The sequence below is a fragment of the Ipomoea nil genome, unplaced genomic scaffold (genome assembly GCF_001879475.1).
Source record: "Ipomoea nil cultivar Tokyo-kokei standard unplaced genomic scaffold, Asagao_1.1 scaffold2761, whole genome shotgun sequence".
Classification (NCBI taxonomy): Eukaryota; Viridiplantae; Streptophyta; class Magnoliopsida; order Solanales; family Convolvulaceae; genus Ipomoea; species Ipomoea nil.
Window position 1 is genome coordinate 2544539 of NW_017619189.1, and position 22447 is coordinate 2566985.

A 22447-nucleotide genomic window follows, 5' to 3' on the forward strand; every position below is an offset into this window, starting at 1 on the left:
AGAATGGGTAGAGAAAGTTTAGAGAGAAACGGCATAAGCGAGAAGAGAGGAAAGAAGACAACAATGTCTGAATCTAGGTTTTTTGGATTTTATGTGTGGGCCATAAGTCAAGTTTTGGGCTGGGCTAGATAAATAGAAGAGCTTATCTAGACCATGTATGAAAAATTAATTGTTTAAATATATATTTATATAAATAATGGGCCTACGAACGTGTTTTAGGATTCCTGCCAGAAATGGGCCGATGGTTAGGAATATATATTGTTAATTTAATTATCCCCTTCTTATAAATTGTTTATGAATTAATAGTTTTATTTTAACTATATTACTTAATTACATAATTATTAATTAAATGTTACTTGTATTGAATTGATTTAGAAAATTGTGATGATGAAGAGGTTTCTTGATTGCGGTTGTTATTGACCCCATCAGATCTAAAGTTACCATTTAAGTTTCAGCGGAGACAATTCCCACTAAAGTTGTTGTATGCTATGATAATTAACAAGAGTCAAGGATAAACGTCTTTTACTATTGGGCTATTATTGAAAAGATTTGTTTTTGTTCACGAACAACTTTATGTAGCTTTATCCGGAGTTAGCAATTCAAATTGTCTTAAATTACTTATTTGCAATGACAATGAAGAATAGTTTCTTCAACGTCAAATGTTGTATATAAAGATGTGTTTTATAATATATAAACTTTGTATGTTATTTTTGTTACATACATTTTTATATATTAAAATCAATCATTTTTTAAAAATGTTAAACAAATCAACATTGTTTGGCTCAGTGGAGGCATTATTGGTTCTTTGTGTTTCAGTAGGTTGAGAAAGTATATGAACAGATACTACAATGTAATAGAACCAGTAACTTAAAAAAAAAACATTGTTTGAGTTTTGCTATTATCAACAATTGTTTTATTTTCATATATATATATATATATATATATATATATATATATATATATATATATATATATATATATATATATATATATATATATATATATATATATATATATATATATTTTCCGTGCATCGCACGGGTGGATAACTAGTTATGCTTAAAAGTGTTTGGAAAAATTAACTTTTTGATAAGCTGATAAATGTACAAAGACTAAAAAAGACATTTTCATAAAATTTAAATGATGTGATTATTATATTATTAAATATATGAGATATATTTACTTTTAAAAAAGTTTTTATTTTTATAATATATATGAGATATATATTAAATTAAAAAATAATTAAAAAGTTTTTAATTGAGAATTGTAAATGATGTCATTTATTTATGAACGAACAATTGGAGTTAGAACTTTAAGGAGTTGCTAGGCGGTAAAGATTTGCCAAAGAAGATGAATAAAAATATAGGAGAAGATAAAATGCCAAAAGTGTTTTAATTGTGAAAGGATTGGTTGTAGCATATTTTAACAAACAAATACACGGAGTATCGGGTTATCGATCCACATGGAAGCGGGACGTATCAATCACTAGCTACTAATCTACTCGCGAGAAGCTAATCCTAACGAAAAGGGTGATTGAGTGATTGTAAAAGTAAAACTAATTAAAAGGGAACAAGGTAAGCAAGTTGATGAAAACAATAGAGTAATAGTGGGATTTTTGGAGTTCAAGTGGTTAATCACCTAGTGTCAATTTAAAGTAAAATATTTGATTTGGGTTCTAACAACTATGAAATGCATTTAAGGGAAAGAATTACTCTCATAATTTCAATCTAAAATAATGCGAGTGAATATTCATTACCATGAGATAAAACACTCAAACAACTCAAAAATAGAGTTGTCAATGCGGGCTGGCGGGGCGGGGCCCGCCAAAGCCCGCCTTTTGGCGGGGCGAGCTAAAAAGCCTGTTTTAAAAACGGACCTAGGTAGCCGCAGCCCGCCCCGCCCCCCTTAGGCCCGCGGGCCCCCGCCAAAGCCCGCTATTTTTTTAAAAAAATATTTATTTACCATGTGTCCCTAACGTCTAAATTCTAATGTGTCTATGTTAATAACTTAATTGTTATCTACTTAAAACACTTATCCATCACTTACGTAATAAATCTAAAATCAACTACTCGAATATTGAAATATATTACGGAGTATAAGTTTATAATATACATTATATATACTTGTAAAAAGTTCACAAATCATTAAAAATAAGTAAATAACACAAATTAGTTCATCACATCATGACAACAATGATACCATAGAGTCCATTCAGTCTAAATATGGTTACAGGGCTTTTGGTTGGAGAGAATTTAAATTTCATTCCCACTTAATTTCCACCTAACTCCACAGGCCACTTAATCTTCCATGGAATTGCAATTCCTTTCCTACGCAATTCCCTCTCTCCAACCAAACGCCCCATTACAATTTAACAGAGCCCGTATTTTAGGTGTGTTAATTACAAAATGAAACTACAGTGTATCTAAAATAAAACTACCTCACATATTGTTTTGATATTATCAAATGAAACTGTAATTGAATTGAAATGAAACTTTAATTGTGTTGAAGTGAAATTGCAGTGTATATAAAATGAAACTAAATAACAATTTCACATATTTGAGTGTATATTGTCTAGAGAAACTGTAGTTATATCGAAATTATACTGTAGTTGTGTTATAATGAAACTATAGTGTATATAAAATGAAACTAAATAACAATTTCACATATTTGATGTATAATGTCAAATGAAACTATAGTTATATCGAAATGAAACTGTAGTTGTGCTGAAATGAAACTGCAATGTATATAAAATGAAACTGAATAAAAATTTCATATATTTGAGTATATATTGTCCAATGAAACTGTAGTTATATTGAAATTATAATGTAGTTGTGTTGTAATGAAACTATAGTGTATATAAAATGAAATTTAATAACAGTTTCACATATTTGAATGTATAATATTGAATGAAATTGTAGTTATATCGAAATGAAAGTGTAGTTGTGTTGAAATGAAACTGCAGTGTATATAAAATGAAACTGAATATATTATACAAACAGAGTTATTTTTTGCAAAACGACACAAAACGGTGCGAAACGGTACCATTTTTTTTCATTAAAAGAAACCGCACCATTTTGATGTCTGGACTATAATACATTATGGACCGCGGTCCACAGTAAAATTTGCCGGCGCTGAGAATGCCTTCTTTTTTGAACTCTGCACGTCTACTCCATTGTTGCAAGCAGGTTGTACTGTGATGATTCTTGTGCCTTCACAGGCATACCTTGATGATGATGGCCCGAAATGAAGAGAATTTGTGGGCTTGACTTTCATTAACCGTAATGGTATTATATGGCGCAAATTATGCTGTGGACTCTGTTCACAATGCATTATGGATACGAGTTCAAAATTATGTCGTTTTAAGGGAAAACGCTGCCTTTCAGTTAAAAAAAAAATTAATTTTGTCTTGCCGTTAATAGCGTTATTCGTTTGTGGAATTATGAATGTACAGTTATGCAATTATGAATGTACAGTTATGCAATTATGAATGTAAGTTATGGAATTATGAACACAGAGCTCTGACATTATGAACTTACAATTATGAACATATAGTGATAAAATTATGAACATAGAGCTCTAAAATTGTGAACATAGAGTTTCGAAAATTATGAATTTACAGTTATTGAATTATAAATGTACAGTTACGAAATTATGAATGTGCAGTTATGTATGAAATTATGAATGTACAGTTATGCAATTATGAACACATAGCTCTGACATTATGAACTTACAATTATGAACATATAGTGATAAAATTATGAACATATACTCCTATAACAAAGTGGTCTGAAATTTAAAACAAAAAAAGTGAAAGAAAACAGTGCCACTAACGGCACCGTTACTGTGTCCAACATGCATGCTGGACACGGGTCCATAGTATAACGATTGCTTATATGGTTGGTACTAATATCAATTAACATGATAAATTTCTTTTATAAATTTAGCTCCTAACTCAGACTTTCTGGCTCAGCTTCTAAATACAATGTTTGTCTAAAAATATTTTTCAATTGGACGAGAAAATTTTTCCTTTTTATTTTTCAAAACTTGTGTGTCTTATTATATAACAGAAGATATATAGAATTGAAGATAACAATGGGTTGTTAGTGACTCCCATGAACAAGTACCTTAAAAGAATTGAAGGCCAAAGAATGTTTAAAAAATATTTAGATATTTTAATACTTAGTTCGAAACCCTGTTGATAGAAAAAGATATATAAACGGATCCGATGAGGATAGAAAAAAATATATAAACCGATCCGGTGATCTCAGCCATTCAACATAGAGGATGCGAAATCATTTGCCGCCAAGATCAAGACTTTTAGTATATATCTCCCCTTATACCTGGACTTCCACTTGCTTATACCTAGACTTCCACTTGCTTCTCTATCGTCTCTCTATTCCATTATTAAAGTTCAAGCTGATAGTGATTATATTCCAATTATAAGGAAAAATCTGGCGTTAAACAGGATCTGATTAAGAAAGGATGATGTTGGGGATATACCAGAACCTGCGTGTGCGTGACTTGGCGGAGTGGGCGAAACTCGCCGGCGAGGAGACGGTAACCTAGCTTTTGTTCAATTTTTTTTTTAATAAATATATTATTAGGTTTAGCCGGTCTAAACAGGTTTGCTATCGTATGGGCTTGACCTGAAACATGTTAATGAAACGTGTCGATCTGTCGTGTGTGTTAATCCGTTTAACCCGTTTACAAATCGTGTTTGTGTTAAGCTTACCTTAGCTTACTCAATAAAAGTACGAAACCCTAATGGGGTGTTTGGTTGGGAGGAAGAAATTAAGAAGGAAAGGAATTGAAATTCAATGGAAAAAGAATAAGGTAGAAATTTTGTTACATGAATAAGGTAGGAATTCAAATTATTGTTTGGTAGGGAGAAATATAATTATTGACAATGAGAGAAAAAAGTGATATAAAGACTAAAATATAGTTGCGTAATAATACAAATAACAATCACCGATGATACTTTTGTTATTTCTTCTATTTTTCCCTTTTCCACCAGCATTGAATTGCAAATCATGGAAATACCCATGAATTACAATTTAACAAAAAGGGAGAATTACAATTTCCTCCCACCAAACAATGTAATTAAGTCTTTTATTGAATTAAAATTCAATTACAACTAAATTACATTCAACCAAACGCTGTATCTTATTTGTCGTCATTGAACTTACCTTACTCAATAAAAGTACTCAACCCTAAATGTATATATATAATAAGTTTCTTAATATATAAACACAATTAGCAATATCAAAATCAATTATTTAGGGAATTAACAAAACCCAATAGGAAATTACTTAAATATTTAACACTTTTCCTTGTTAGGAGATCGCAAAATCATACATTTTAAGGATAATAAAAAGGAGTCCAAAATGTTAGTTTTCCTTGTCGTGATAGGAATGCACAAACCCACGCAGCTATAAAAACGTAATTCTATTCTCATTGTAAAACACATACACAACTTCATCGTACTATGGCCCACCCCAAGATTCCAACCGGTTACAGATTCCGTCCGACAGACATGGAGCTCCTAGGTTTTCTAGCCTTATTTGTTACCGGAAGTTTATCATTGTCGTGGTATCCGATGAAGGAGAAGAATCTGTACAGCGGGGAGGAGCCATGGCAGCTGTTTGGGAACTCAAAAGAGAGGATTCGCTATTATTTCACGCCGTTGAAGAAGAAGAATCCTCGCAATTCACGGTACCGGCGGACCATCGGAGATGGGAAAGGTACCTGGAAGGCTCAGGATAAAGGTAAACCCATATTTAAATCTGGACGAATTATGGGATATAAAAGGAGTTTGAGGTATGAAAATAAAGGATCAGAACATGATGGGCAATGGCTCATGAAGGAGTATTATCTTCCTGATACGGTCAGAAAAAACCTTAAAGTAAGACTTTTTTTCTTTAATTTGTTTTATAAGCTCATGAACTTATTTTTTTGGGCTAGTTGTGCATAGATTGTGTCTGGGATGGGGTGAATTGTGTCTTTTTGGTACATGGTGAGAAAATCGACAGTTTTTGTTGTGTTTCCAAAGTTTTTCTGTCTTTCTGTGATTTGAAGTTTTCAATCTCTTATTTTAAACTTTCGGTGTGATTCTACTATTTCGATCAATTCTTTATTTGGAGTGTGAAGAATCACCTCTGATCTCCTAATCTGTTTTATAAGCTCATGAACTTAATTTGCTTTTGTTAGTTGTGCATAGATTGTGTCTGGGATGGGGTGAATATAATTCTGCCTTTTTGGGTAGGTTGGGCCGGGGTCTTTATCCACCTGTTCTTTTAAACTTTTCCTCCACCTTTTGTGTAACTAGTTTTCACTCTTATTTTTTATCTTTGGTGTGATTAGTGTGAGGATCCCTCCTTCTTCCTTTAGAGTGGGAAGAATCATCTCTCTCCACTTTCTTTGTATTACAAATAAACCGCCACCAAAATAGTTCTGACCACGGTATTCTGAACTGGCAGTTTTCTGTTTAATTTTTTTTGAAAATGCTTTGTTTTAATTCATATATAGGAAATAGGCTTACAGGTTACTCGTGGATTTGTATTAGACTCACCGCTACTCGGCGGCGGCTATGGGATATAAGAGAAGTTTAAGGTGGAAATAGGCTTACCACTACTCAAGGATGGGATATATGGAATATAAGAGATGGAATATAAGAGAAGTTTAAGGTGGAAATAGGCTTACTTGAAGGATGGGATATATGGAATATAAGAGATGGAATATAAGAGAAGTTTAAGGTAGAAATAGACTTATCGCATAGGCTTACCGCCACAAGGCTTACCGCCACTTTGACGGATGGGATATAAGAAAAATTTAAGGTGAAAATAGGCTTACTGCTATTCGACGGATGGGATATAAGAGATGACGGATGGGATATAAGAAAAGTTTAAGGTGGGAACGGGTGGGATATAAGAAAAGTTTAAGGTGGGAACGATGGGATATAAGAAAAGTTTAAGGTGAAAATAGGCTTACTGCTATTCGACGGATGGGATATAAGAGATGACGGATGGGATATAAGAAAAGTTTAAGGTGGGAACGATGGGATATAAGAAAAGTTTAAGGTGAAAATAGGCTTACTGCTATTCGACGGATGGGATATAAGAGATAGACGGATGGGATATAAGAAAAGTTTAAGGTGGGAACGATGGGATATAAGAAAAGTTTAAGGTGAAAATAACGATGGGATATAAGAAAAGTTTAAGGTGAAAATAGGCTTACCGCTACTTTCACGGATGAGATATAAGAAAAGTTTAAGGTGGAAATAGGCTTATCGCTACTTTGACGGATGGGATATAAGAAAAGTTTAAGGTGGAAATAGGCTTACCGCTACTTTGACGGATGGGATATAAGAAAAGTTTAAGGTGGAAACAGATGGGATATAAGAAAAGTTTAAGGTGGAAACGGATGGGATATAAGAAAAGTTTAAGGTGGAAATAGGCTTACCGCTACTTTGACGGCCGGATGGGATATAAGAAAAGTTTAAGGTGGAAATGGATGGGATATAAGAAAAGTTGTGGAAATGGATGGGATATAAGAAAAGTTTAAGGTGGAAAAGTTTAAGGGATATAAGAAAAGTTTAAGGTGGAAACGGATGGGATATAAGAAAAGTTTAAGGGATATAAGAAAAGTTTAAGGTGGAAACGGATGGGATATAAGAAAAGTTTAAGGTGGAAATAGGCTTATTGCTATTCGACGGATGAGATATAAGAGAAGTTTAAGGTGGAAATAGGCCTACCGTTTTACTGTTACTCAACGGAAATAGGCTTATTGCTACTCGGATGAGATATAAGAGAAGTTTAAAGTGGAAATAGGCCTACCGTTTTACTAAGCCTTACTCAAGGGAAATAGGCTTACTGCTATTCGACTTATGAGATATAAGAGAAATTTAAAGTGAAAATAGGCCTACCGTTTTACTGTTACTACTAAGAAAGTGGAAATAGGCCTACCGTTTTACTGTATTCGAATTGTCAATTTGAATTAAACTTTTTATTGGAATCAATTTGAATTAAACTTTTTATTGGAAATAGTTACCTGCCGACTAGTGCAATTGGAATTGTCAATTTTTTTTTTTTATTTAATTGAAAACTATGGAGGAACGACTTTTTATTTTTATTTTATTTAATTGAAAATTATGAGACATAAAAGATGACTTTTTATTTTTATTTTATTTAATTGAAAACTATGGGATATAAGAGACGACTAGTGCAATTGGAATTGTCAATTTGAATTAGACTTTTTATTTTTATTTTATTTAATTGAAAACTATGAGATGAGATAGAACAATAAAGGATCAGAACATAATGGTACATAATGGTCAATGGCTTTTCGATCAAAAAAACCTTTAAATAAAACTTTTATCTTTAATTTGTTTTATATATAAGCTATGAATTTGATTGTTTAATTTTATAAACTATGAATTTGATTTGCTTGTTAGTTGTACATAGATTGTGCTTGGATGGTGTGAATTGTGCCTTTTTGGGTAGGTTCGGAAAGTTCTTCAAAATTTTTCTTCTTTTTGTGATTTGAAGTTTCCAATCTTTTTTTTTTTTTTTCTTTGTTTTTAAACCGCCACTAACATTAGTAGCCACTAATGTTAGTAGCGTGACCATTGTTTGGTTCCGATTACGAACTGGGATTCTAAAAATTACAAATCAGATGGTGACAATTTTGGTTAGAATGGCTGCTTACCGATTATTCGGCTACCGCTAGTGCAATTGGAAGCGTGAATTTGAATTAAACTTCTATCAAAAGTAAAAAGTAAAGATATATGGCCAATGATTGGAAGGAATAATATAAACTACTCTCATAAAACTTATAAACTAAAGTTAAAATACTAATAAATTACTAATTAACTAGTAATTTAAAATTTTACATATTTCTATCTTTATCCTTATTATTTTAAATAAATGATTATTAAAGCTCTTTCTCTTTTCTATTTAACTTTGATTGTTAATTACAAAATGAGCTCAATGAGGTTATTTATACTTATTCTACCTCCCCAACCAACGGTGAAGATCTAATTGATTGTATGCCTATGATTATATTTATGAAATCCACCCTAAAATTCTATACAATCATATGAGTTCTATAATGTTTTATAAGATTTTATAAATTTTTACACTTCAAAATGTTAAATTTTAATAGGTAAACAATCCTATTTAAAATTTAAAACTATTTAAATTTTATTAAGATGTCTTTTTTTTTTAAAACATTTATTAGCTTATCATCCGTTTATAGCTTTTTAGTTTTCAGTTTTCAGTTTTCAGCTTCTAACTTATAGCTTTTCAGTTTTCAGCTTCTAACTTATAGTTTTTCAATTTTCAGCTATGTTTGCCAAACATAGTCAATATATATCTTATTTAGTGTGTATATATATATATATATATATATATATATATATATATAATATTATATATGGCAACCGTCGGGTTCGAACCAGCACCGTTCTAGAATTCCTTAAACCGGAACTGACACTTTTTGGATTTTGGTTTCTAATCGGAATCGAAACCGTACGGTTGGTTCTGGTTTGGTTCTAACAACCATGGTCATATCTAAATGTTAGGGTTTGGAGAGGAATGGTAGCATTTATAGTTGGGCAAAAGAAGGGATAAAAAAGACAAATTTTCGCAGCAGAAATTGTAGATCTGGAGGGACTCGACGTGCCGAGCCATTACATAGTGAAAAATATAATGGAGAATTCTGCCAGCACTCGATGTGTCGAGTGTTAGGGAATTATTTTATTTTATACTCTATATATATATTACCAACTTTAATTAATTTTTGATGTAAATTGATACATATATAATTCCTAAATTTTGGCATGTTTTCGAAAACCCAGTTCAAAAATCACAGTTAGCTGTAATTGTTTCGCATTATTATATTTTAATTCAGCCTGTCGTTAAAATTACTGTGTTTTGTGGAATGGACATTTTCTCATTATAATTAGATTATTATTCGAATTCAGGTACCATTAAAGGATATAGTTCTTTGTCGAATCAAAAGGAAACAAAATTGGGACAGCAAAAATCATGAAAGTGAATCGACAACAACAAACGACATTAGAGATATCATCGGCGATTTGTCTACTCCAGCAACACCCGAACCTTCTGAGAGTGAGACAACTACATTAACATTATTAGCTCTCTGATCTAGAGAGAGAACGTTGATTGGCCGATTGACTATGATGAGGTTGGGTCTATGGGATGGGGCTAAACTCGTTGTTAATGTTTTCCAATGTATCACATGATTAAATTGTGTCTGATCGATAGATAGATATATGTTACGGAACATAATTTAATATATATGTGATTTCGTTTATTACAATGAATGTTATATATATTATTTATTATATTATATAATAATAATAATAATGGGTAATTATTTGATGAGATGAACTACCATGAAAGGATAAATGACATTTTGAAGTATTGTGGTGTTATAAATATAGAGGTTGATGTTCTTATGAGAATTACTTCCTCATGAGTCCATGAGGAATTAAAAACGCGTGTTTGCTAGAATAATATTAGCATCTCTTCTATGGCTACTTTCGAAGAGTCGGGCCACTGTGTTCCTTTAGGTCTGGAGGAAAGTTCATGAACTTGACAAGGATACCATTCGACGATAAATAAGCTATCGAAATAGTTATGAAAAAGAGTTTTGTATGTATGTTTCTTGACAAGGATACCATTTGACGATAAATAAGTTACCGAAATAGTTATGAAAAGGATACCATTCGACGATAAATAAGCTATTGAAATAGTTATGAAAAAGAGTTTTGTATGTATGTTTCTTGACAAGGATACCATTTGACGATAAATAAGTTACCGAAATAGTTATGAAAAAGAGTTTCGTATGTTTCCTACTTAGACTAATGTCTGATGTCTCTCTACTAAAGTTGAAAATACAAAGAAGTGTGGCTCAAACTAAATGTTGACGCGGCCAATGACAAAGACCCCAAGACCACATGCATGGGTTGTATTTTGAGGGATTCCTAAGGCTCTTTTATAGCAGCTAAGATGGAGAAATGGCAGGGCCTCTATCATCCTAACACTACTACAAAAATAGCATATAACGTCGGACATATCACGTCATTAAAATCGACGTCAAAACATTTAATGAATTCATAATTTAAAGATAATATACGACATCCATTTTAAAAAAATCGACGTCATTTAATGAATTCATAATTTAAAAATAATATACGACATCAGTTTTAAAAAATCGACGTTGTATCATTTATTTATTATTTATTATGTGAGGCAGAATTATGTTGGAAAATAACCGACGTCGTATGCCCAAAATAACCAATGTTAAAAAGACTTTTTTTTTTTTTTTTTTTTTTTTTTTTTTTTTTTTGTGATAGTATAAAATCGGGGAGGCTATTAAGATTAGAGAAGCACTTAATTAGCTGAAAAATATGGGGTTCGACCATATCCACATTGAATCGGATGCATTGTTAGTTATTTAAGGTCTACATAGCAGTGAATACATATATACCTTTCCTTTGATTTTTTTCTAGAAGATATTAAGAAAAAAGCTAGCTAATGATTTCTCTTGAATTAGCTTTAATTTCCACAAACATGGCAACTCATCTGCTTGAGATGTCGTGTTTTCTACTGGTTGTAGGGAGTGGTTGCACAACCCTCCCATTTTCCTTTCGCAAGTTGTAGCTTTCGAAGCTAATCAATGAAGTACTTGTTCATTTGTTTTCAAAAAATAAAATACACGTATGCATATGTAGCATTATGTTGTGTGCATATTAAGGCTCTGTTCGACAAACTTAGCTAAAAAACTATAAGTTAGGAGCTGAAAAGCTATAAGCTCAGAGCTGAAAACTGAAGAGCTGTTAAGCTAACTGTTATGATTGAAAGTATTTGATAAAATTAGTTTTTTGATAAGCTGATAAATGTAAAAAGATTGAAAATGACATCTTCGTAAAATTTAAATTAGTTTGTTTACATTCTAACATTTTGTCTTTAAAAAAAAATTAACATTTTGAAATAAAACTATTAACATAATCATGATCTAGCATCTCATAATGAAGTAGCAATATTGTTGCAAATCTAATAATAATAATAATAATAATATTTGCGGTGAAAGTTGCAGAGGAGAAGAGAAAAAGGTTTTAATTGGGAATGGTAAATTATGTCATTTCTTAAAAATAATAAGGATAAAGATGGGAAAAAAATTAGGAAATTAGAAGCTTATTTTGAAACGCTACCTAAAAGTAGCGTTCCAAAATAAACTCTTATTTTAAGCTAGGAGCTTATTTTGAGAACATTACCAAACAGAGCTTATAGCTTATTAGTAGCTTAAAATAAGCTATAAGCTCTGCCAAAGGCAAACCTAACTGAAAAGCTATAAGCTAAGAGTTGAAAGATAAAAAGAAGCTGAAAGTTGAAAAGCTAAAAGCTCGAAACTGAAAACTGAAGAGCTTTTAAGCTAGCTGTTATGATTGAAAGTGTTTGGTAAAATTAACTTTTTGATAAGCTGATAAATATAAAAAGACTAAAAAGGATATCTTCATAAAATTTAAATTAGTGTGTTTACATATTAAAATTTAATATTTTGTCTTTAAAAAAATTAACATTTTTAAATAAACTATTAACATAATCATGATCTAACATCTCATAATGAAGTAGCAATATTGTTGCAAATCTTATAATAATAATAATAATAATAATAATAATATTTGCGGTGAAAGTTGCAAATAAAGGAGAGGAGAAAAGAGTTTTAATTGAGAATGGTAAATTACGTCATTTCTTTAAAATAATAAGGATAAAAATGGAAAAAAGTTAGGAAACCAGGAGCTTATTTTGAAAATAAGTAGCGCTTCAAAATAAGCTTTTATTTTAAGTTGAGAGCTTATTTTGAGAACATTACCAAACAGAATTTATAGCTTATTAGTAGATTAAAATATACTATAAGCTCTGCCAAACAGAGCCCTAAGTATGAGTACATATTAAGCATGTATTGTGTGAAATATATGGACATGCTTAATATGCACAGAGCACAATATCCTTTATGCACACACGCGTTTTTAATGTATCAAATTGGTTCTCATAGGGTGCACTACAAAAAAAATGCACTACAAAGATAATAATTTTTACTGTGCGCATTTTGTGAAAAGACAACACAACAAAGAAGTTCTAAAACCAGCGGCAAAGCAACTGGAGTGTTTTCAAAGCATTGATTTTCATTCAACTAGGTTTCAATTAGTAAATGAGAAATCCAGATATAGAGAAGAATTTTCGAACCGAAGCTTATATATCCAGGTTGTCGGTTCGACCTCCTCTTCCTCTCCTTCTTCGGAGTTGACTTTGGCAAATAATACACTAAGGAAACGCAGGTCGAAATCTGTAAAAAAAAAAAAAAAACCGTACGTACCTGAGGAAACGCAGATCGAAACGATGGAGTTGTCGTCACCGCTGCTTGCTCGCCGACGGTCCAAGAAGCCGCTGGTGGTCGCCTCAGGTCGTTGCCGTTATTGACGTCATTGGTCGTCGTCATTGCTCAGGCCTATGGTCGTCATCGCCTCCTCCTTCAAACGCTCTTTGGGTAGTGAAGGTTTGTGGAGAGTAAAGCTGAGAATCGCGTCTAGGTTTTCTTTATTTATTTCGTTTTAATGTAAGCGAATTTTTTTGAAAAAAGTATTTTGCTTTTCGCGCCAGTTCTAAAGATATAGCAAAAAGTGCCCTTTTTCTAAAGGGTAATTCTATTTACACCACCTATTTTACTATTTGCACCACCTACTTAGTAGGTCATATAGCTTTATAGGTGGTGTAAATGCCAGCATTAAATATGGTCAAAGATTTTTATTTATTTATTTATTTATTTTAATTAAAAAAAAAAAAAAAACTCCATCTAGTCACCTTCTCCGGTGAGAAGGCAACTGGGCTGCCTTCTCCGGTGAGAAGGCAGCCCAGTGGGTTGCCTTCTCACCGGAGAAGGCAACCCAATGGGTTATTTTTTTAAAAAAAAAAAAAAAAAAAAAGATCCGTCACCTTCTCCGGTGAGAAGGCGATGGACTGCCTTCTCACCGGAGAAGGCAAATGGGTTGTCTTCTCCGGCGAGAAGGCGACCCACTGTGTGGGCTGCCTTCTCGCCTGAGAAGGCAACCCACATAGTGGGCTGCCTTCTCCGGCGAGAAGGCAGCCCACACAGTGGGTCGCCTTCTCGCCGGAGAAGGCAGCCCAGTTGCCTTCTCCGGTGAGAAGCCAGTCCGTCGCCTTCTCACCGGAGAAGGCGATGGTGTGTTCTTCGTTTTTTTTTTTTTTTTTTTTTTAAGAATTAAATTTTGAACTCATAAATGCAGTTTTAATAGGGTGGTACAAAATAGCATTTTGACCACCCATTAGGCATTAGGCTATTTGCACCACCCATATATTTATTACAATCTCTCGCCTGCAATATTAATCGGTGAGAAATACGACACGGTTTCCCCAACTCCGACTCCCTCTCCCAATAACCTCTCTCCCTCGCCTGAATCCGATGATGTTTCTCCTTCGTCTCCGTCTCCGTCTCCTTCGCCTTGAGATCTCGCTTCTCCGTCGCCGTCCCCGATGTCCGATGAATGCTATCGCTCTGCTCGGTCATTTTTCTCTTCCTCCAAATCCGGCCTCTGCTCCTCAGATGCCGAGTGATGTCCCTACCGACAACGATGACTCTGACAGTGGAATGAGTGGCAGCAAGAAGGTCGGCATAGCGTTCAGAGTCATCTCCGGTGCGTGTCTAGTGGGGTTAGCCGCAGAAGGTTTACAAAAAGCGGCAAGAGAACATCCGTCGAGCACAACTCGAATACTACGGCAATGACGACATGCTCTAAACTCCGAGAAACAAAGGACGAAATCGGCAGGAGAACATTCGGCAGGCTTTACGGTGTGTATTTACATTAATGTCCTAGGAGAAGATGGAGAATTCACGGTCAAAGAGACTGAGGACGAAATCGGGTAAAAATTAGAAAGCTAAGGACTTAATTTCGTAAGGATTATAGTCGAGGACCAAATCGATAGTTTCGTAATAGTCGGAGGACCAAATCAGTTATTAACTCTAATTTTAAGATATTTTATACCCACTTTTGGATGGTGTAAATAGCAAGACCATACCAAACATTTCCATCTGTATTTGCTTTTCGGAGTATACAACAATAGCATTAGTGCAATCCTTTTCAGAGTCGTCAACTGCATTATAGGTAGAGACAAATAGAAAACACAAATGTATTGAAGATACACTTGATTAAGTCTCCCAGAGGCCACAGGTAACATCCTCCAATCTCCACACATACAAACACCACCAACATCTACATCACAGGCTTCACAGCACCACCTCCTATCCCCCCACAAACCTTCGAGCGACGCTAAACACAACCACTCTTGTTCAAGAACCCGAGGTCAAGGCTACAAGCGACAGCCAACGCTGCGCCAAAAACGACCAACTTTGAGATTCTGTTTGGCAGAGCTTTATTATCCAAGGAGCATTTAGCTTCAACTTCAGACCAACTACAACTTCTCTTCTCACGCGAGCCAAAAGTGTGAACACTGAGCTTCGTGCTAGCACGACCCAACAAAACGTATCGCGAAACAGGAGGAGTAGACGCTTGACAGTCCCCAACATGCCATTCTCGACGCCAAATTTAGCATGTCTTCAATTCGTAGTGAAAGAGTGTAATCTCGCAGGCAGTCATTTGCCCATCTCTTGCTGATTCAGCTGCATTACAGGAAAAAGAATGTAACAGAAACGGTTTTCAATTCGAACAAAAAAAAATTGCAATTTAGAGAGTACTGAAAGTAAAATATACATACCAGGTCAAATACGCCAACCTTGGAGCACGGGTAAATAGTTCTGGAACTTGTTTCTCAAAACTCCCAGAAATGAAGCTGGCACAAGTTCATACTCCTAATCCAAATTGGAAAATGAAAAATATTCCTAATATTCATTATTCTTTTTTATTATTATTATTAAAAAGATCTCATTATTCTTTTTTATTATTATTATTAAAAAGATTCTAAAAAATGACGGATAGCGGGAATTGAACCCGCATCTTCTCCTTGGCAAAGAGAAATTTTACCATTCGACCATATCCACAATTTTTTGTAATTGACACATGCACAGAATATGTACACACATATATGATATATACCCGGATCCTATTTGTGCAATACCGGACTAAAGATTCTATTCAGGACGATGCCAATTTATTTTTTCATTCAAGAAGTTTGAGCCCCTTTTTTTTTTTTTTTTTTTTTTTTGGTTTTCTTGATTTGGGATTTTTTTGAGGGAGACTTAGATGAATATGAATTTTGAATGTGTCTCACAACCGAGAAAAATTCGGGGGGTCTTTTGAGTTTGGGACGAATAGGGTAAAGAGATGAGAGAATTAAGTATACCCACCAGAAAGACTAATTCAATCCATAATTATGTACCGGAAAATACAACATTTTTGTTACTTGACCAGCCCTCAGGAGAAGTAAATACAACGGGTACACTAATCAATAAGATTGATGAAGTAGCAATTAATGCAAAAACAACCAATTGGAAAGCAAAAGTCATGCTTTTAATCCTCCAAGCTACCAACAAATGAACTATACATTTGATCCCCCTATCTGCCAAAAAATTGAATATTAATATGTAATATAAAAGATATCATCGAGGAATTTTACTTTATAACAATAACATAACGAATCCATGAATTCTATATGACATGACTTGTTACTCCCCCTTTCGGGTCGGGGGAAATGGAATTTTTTATTTCAAAAATAGGCAGGCTAGATCATCTATCCATATACAGTATAGATAGATCAACCGGGAGATTCCGCGATCTTTCTACAGATAGTGGGTGGGGGTATCTACCCCTAATGGCCATGTTCTATTCGGAGGAATAAAATAAAAATGATCTTTCGGAGAGATGGCTGAGTGGTTGATAGCCCCGGTCTTGAAAACCGGTATAGTTTTGAACAAACTATCGAGGGTTCGAATCCCTCTCTCTCATTTTTCTGCTCATTGAATAGACTTGTTTCTTTATGGGTTTTGCCCGAACTAGTATCCAATCTCTTTTTTCTGGCTTGGCTAGGTGGGATAGTCGAGCCAGAAAAAAAAAAAGAAAAAAGATTGGATATAAATCCAATAAAATGAGTTGAAATGAAAAAAAAAAAAAAAAAAAAAGGAATTAAGCCGATTCTAATACCAAAATGGGGTATAAAGTACATTGAAAGTATAAAAAGTTAAAAACTTATAATAAATACATAGGTGGTGCAAATAGCCTAATGGGTGATCAAAATGCTATTTGCACGGTTTAAATAATAATTAATTAATTCAAATTTTAATTCATTAAAATTAAAAAAAAAAAAAAGAAATCTCGTCTTCTCCGGTGCCTTCTCACCGGAGAAGGCAATTGGGCTGCCTTCTCCGGTGAGAAGGCACCCCAGTGGGTTGCCTGGGTTGCCTTCTCCAGTGAGAAGGCGACCTCTGGGTTGCCTTCTCCAGTGAGAAGGCATGTCCATCGCCTTCTCACCGAAGAAGGCGATGGTTTTTTTTTTAACAACCCACTGGGCTGCCTTCTCACTCGAGAAGGCAACCCATTGGCGTGCCTTCTCACCGGAGAAGGCGAGGGGTTTATCCTTTTTAAAAAAAAAAAAAAAACAAATTAATAATTTAATTGTAAAAAAAAATAAAAAATAATATATATATATATATATATATATATATATATATATATATATATATATATATATATATATATATATAAATATTAGTCTTTGACCACATTAAATGATGTTGGTGCAAATAGCATTTTTTAATTAGCACCACCTATAAAGTGGTTTGACCTATTATATAATTGGTGCAAATAGTAAAATAGGTGGTGTGAATAGAATTTTCCTCCCGTAAACATTATATTTTACAGTACTTTTAGTACCACCCCTTTCATTAATATCACTCCCAAGCACAAACTTTGTTATTTTTGGGCACAAACAAAAATGGGAAAGGTTGTAGTTCTTATTCATTTTTCATTCTTCCTTCAATAAAGGAGAGTAGAAAGTAAGTTTAGAGCTTCTTTTTTTTTTTTTTTTTTTTTTTTTTTTTGAAAACAATTTAGAGCATTCATAACAGTAAATTTGAAATGGTAGCAGTTATACCAAGATTTGTATACATTTTAGACATAAATTAATAGAGAATAAAGCAGAAGCAGATTTAATGGACGAGAAGCAGACTGAACAGATGAAGGAAGAAGCTAGATAGCGTAATGGCTCAAGGGTGTTATGGTCTTTCCATTGTAACTATCATTAGCGCCACCTTTCTTCTATATATTTTGATTGTATTTTTCTCCTCAAAATAATGAGAAAATATCTTAGCTTCCAATGAACGCTCTCTGTTATTTCGATCTTTAATCTTGCATCGTCGGCTTCCAACATGGTATCAGAGCCGCGGCGAGGTAGTTACGCCGCCGCCGTCTCCGATTCCGGCGAATCTAGAAAAAGAACTCACCTGACGTCTCCGATCAACCGATCACCTGTGCGTCCATCACCGATGACCAATCCGCAGAGGATTAGTGCTCCGCAGAGGAGCAACAACGCAGAAGACCTAGATGTCAATATTACTCCTGAGCAACTCCAGAAGTTGATTTCAATGTTGCAGAATCAGATGGGACATAGTCAGACTCCCTCCACAATTCCCAACTTTGATGAAGCAGGATCCCAAGGTGAAGGCAAGTACTCCACGATTACTCATATAAACTCAGTTTCTTTACATCCTTCTACTTGGATCTTAGATTCTGGGGCTAGTGACCATATACCTTGTTCACTGGATTTGTTTGATGAATATCATAAGGTTGAGGGAATTGTGGTGAATTTACCGAATGGGAAACATATTAGAGTTGAACATATGGGGAACATAAACTTTGGAGATGACATATGCTTGAAGAATGTGTTACACATTCCCTCTTTTAAATTCAACATTATATCAGTGAGCAAGTTGCTCAATAACTCACCTTATATTCTAACTTTCACCAATGATCAGTGCCTTCTTCGGGGGAATCTTGGGAAGACAATTGATTTTGCTAGACAGGAGAATGGTTTGTATCTACTGCTTGAACCACCACAAATTTCTGTTAATTCTGCAATGTCATATAGTGCTAAAACTTGGCACCAAAGGCTTGGACATTTCCCTATGAATAAATTGAGCCTTCTAAGTGATATATCTGTTTCCCACAACAAGAATCTAGCCTGTGATGCTTGTCACTTTGCAAAGCACAAAAGATCCCCCTTCCCTCTAAGCAACACAATATCAGAAGTTTGTTTTGAATTAATACATGTTGATATTTGGGGTCCATTTTTGGTTCAATCTCTGGGAGGGGAACGCTATTTTTTAACTATAGTGGATGATCACTCAAGGTATACTTGGATCCATCTAATGAAACAAAAGTCTGAAACTCAATCCTTGATCAAGAACTTTCACAGATTTGTTCACACTCAGTTTGGATTACCTATCAAGACCATACGCAGTGATAATGGTTTGGAATTTAACATGGTGGATTTCTTTGCTGACAATGGTATAATTCATCAAAGGTCTTGTGTGAACACGCCACAACAAAACGCAGTAGTGGAACGTAAACACCAACACGTTTTGAATGTAGCCAGAGCCTTACGTTTCCAAGCTAATCTCCCACTGGTTTTCTGGGGGCAGTGTGTGTTGCATGCAGCCTTCCTTATCAACCGGCTTCCATCACCGGTTATTGAGTGGTCAAGTCCTTATCAAAAATTATATGGGAAGACACCGGACATCAGCAACTTGAAGGTATTTGGATGTCTATGTTATGCCTCTACTCTGCCTCATTCACGCCACAAAATGGCATCCCGCAGCAGAAAATGCATCTTTGTTGGTGTTCCAGCAGACATTAAGGGCTATTTGCTATATGATATTCAGGATAACTCCACTTTTGTCTCACGGGATGTGACATTTTATGAGGAACAATTTCCTTATGCTAAAGGAGACAATCATGCAGCCGAATCTAATCCTAGCCCATCTCTGCCTATTATCCCCATTACTAATTGCGAAGAGTTTAACTTTCAGGCACAGACTGGTGATCAGCTCCAAACTTTGAATGAGCATGTTGATGATGGCATTCCATCCCAGGTGGCTGTTGATGTTAGAAGTCCTCCAGCTGTTACTCCAACAAACATAATTGGCAGTCCTTCTATGCCAAACTCTGAGCACAATGAAACAGAAAGCGCGGCTGTAGACAATATGAGCATATCTTGTTCAGATCCTCCTGTGCAGCCTCGGAGATCGACCAGAGAACGCCAAATACCAAGCAAACTACAAGACTATTATTGTGACATTGCTGTTACAAACAGAAGATCGCCCCACTCTCTATCGAAGGTAATCTCGTATGATGTTCTTGAGCCCATGCATAGAGTTTTTTCTACTGCAGTCACCAACATCAGCGAACCAAGAAACTATAGCCAGGCCATAAAACATGAATGCTGGAAAAAGGAAATGGAAGCAGAAATTGACGCTCTTCAGAAGAATCAAACATGGGAGTTAACTCAACTCCCTCCCGGGAAAATCCCCATAGGTTGTAAATGGGTATATAAAGTGAAGCTCAAGGCTGATGGTAGTGTGGAAAGATGCAAAGCAAGGCTCGTGGCGAAAGGCTACACCCAGCAGGCAGCAGCTAGGCATAGACTACCTTGAGACGTTTTCTCCGGTAGCAAGGATAACTACTATTCGTACTTTTCTTGCAGTAGCCGTTTCTAGAGCTTGGCACATCCACCAAATGGATATAAACAATGCTTTTCTACATGGAGATCTAAACGAAGAAGTGTATATGGTGTTACCCCCCGGATTTCAAAGTGAAAAGCCTAACCAAGTCTGCAGATTGCTACGCTCTTTATATGGCCTTAAACAGGCAAGCAGACAATGGAATGCAAAGTTAAGTACGACATTGGTTCATAACGGTTTTAAGCAGTCAAGGCATGATTCTTCCTTGTTCACAAAAGGAACTGGTGCGAACTTTATTGCTTTACTTGTGTACGTTGATGACATACTCGTGGCCTGTGCTAACATGGAACCAATTCAACAACTAAAGCTATTTCTAGACAGCACTTTCAAAATAAAGGATTTGGGATCATTGGGATACTTTCTGGGAATTGAAGCTAAGGCAAAAGCAGATGGCTTGAACATCTGCCAACGCAAATATGCATTAGACATACTAAAAGAAGCCGGATTCCTTGGTTGTAAGCCCGCTAACACACCAATGGTGCACGGTCTAAAGCTGAGTCAAGGTGATGGTGTACCTCTTGATGATGTCGGCTGCTATAGAAGATTGATAGGGAGATTATTGTATCTCACGGCCACGAGGCCTGATATCACTTTTGCCGTTCAACAACTCAGTCAGTTCATTGATGCCCCCACAGACAAACACTTATCTGCTGCTCACCGTGTGCTAAGATATATCAAAAAATCTCCTGGCCATGGGATCTTTTATCCTGCCAACATGGATATGCAGCTCAAGGTCTTTTCTGATTTAGATTGGGCTGCCTGCTTTGAAACACGAAGGTCCATTACTGGTTACTGCATATTCCTAGGTCCTGCACTGATTTCATGGCGATCCAAGAAGCATGTTACTGTATCTCGGTCATCCTCCGAGGCCGAATACCGTGCGTTGGCTGCTACTGTATGTGAGGTTCAGTGGCTCACCTATATACTCCATGACTTGCAGGTTGAGCTAAACAGGCCAGCAACAGTCTTCTGCGACAACAAATCGGCAATTGCCATCGCCGAAAATCACGTCTTCCATGAGCGCACCAAACATATTGACATTGATTGTCATATCGTTCGAGAAAAACAGAGTCAAGGTTTGATTAAGCTCTTGTCTGTCTCATCATCCAACCAGACTGCCGATGGATTCACAAAGCCTCTGCCGGTAGCCCAGTTTCAATACTTTACCTCTAAGCTAGGCATACAAGACCTGCATGCACCAGCTTACGGGGGGGGGGGGGGGGGGGGTAATAGAGAATAAAGCAGAAGCAGATTTAATGGACGAGAAGCAGACTTAACAGATGAAGGAAGAAGCTAGATAGCGTAATGGCTCAAGGGTGTTATGGTCTTTCCATTGTAACTATCATTAGCGCCACCTTTCTTCTATATATTTTGATTGTATTTTTCTCCTCAAAATAATGAGAAAATATCTTAGCTTCCAATGAACGCTCTCTATTATTTCGATCTTTAATCTTGCATCGTCGGCTTCCAACATAAATTTTATGGGTAATCTAGATTAGCTTGATTTATTTCCTTGTAGAATTGTGGTCCGATCCTTTGCTGATTATGGTCATAAATTTCATAATACCGTGAACTTTGGCATAGTGATTGGAAACTTTTTCATAAATTAAAGATGTACGTAAATCTAAAATTAGGTTGATCCTATCTGAGACATTTA

General features: G+C 35.1%; 2 protein-coding genes across 3 annotated transcripts; both read left to right on the forward strand.

Annotated features, from left to right (window-relative positions):
- Window positions 1–5430: 5430 nt before the first annotated feature.
- On the forward strand, window positions 5431–10282 carry LOC109157161 (NAC domain-containing protein 45-like). 2 transcript variants are annotated; one of them, XM_019305076.1, is made up of 2 exons: window positions 5431–5902; window positions 9980–10282. In XM_019305076.1, exons 1-2 carry the CDS (start codon window positions 5486–5488, stop codon window positions 10160–10162), a joined length of 600 nt encoding a protein of 199 aa, XP_019160621.1. In that variant the 5' UTR covers window positions 5431–5485; the 3' UTR covers window positions 10163–10282. The 2 variants fall into 2 exon arrangements, with proteins under 2 accessions (XP_019160621.1, XP_019160622.1); XM_019305077.1 differs by having other exon boundaries at window positions 5431–5765.
- A 10503-nt stretch (window positions 10283–20785) lies between these two features.
- Window positions 20786–22439, forward strand: LOC109157051 (uncharacterized mitochondrial protein AtMg00810-like). Its single transcript, XM_019304932.1, has 2 exons — window positions 20786–21934; window positions 22425–22439. The coding sequence occupies exons 1-2, from the start codon at window positions 20786–20788 to the stop codon at window positions 22437–22439; spliced, it is 1164 nt and encodes a 387-aa protein (XP_019160477.1).
- Window positions 22440–22447: the final 8 nt, after the last annotated feature.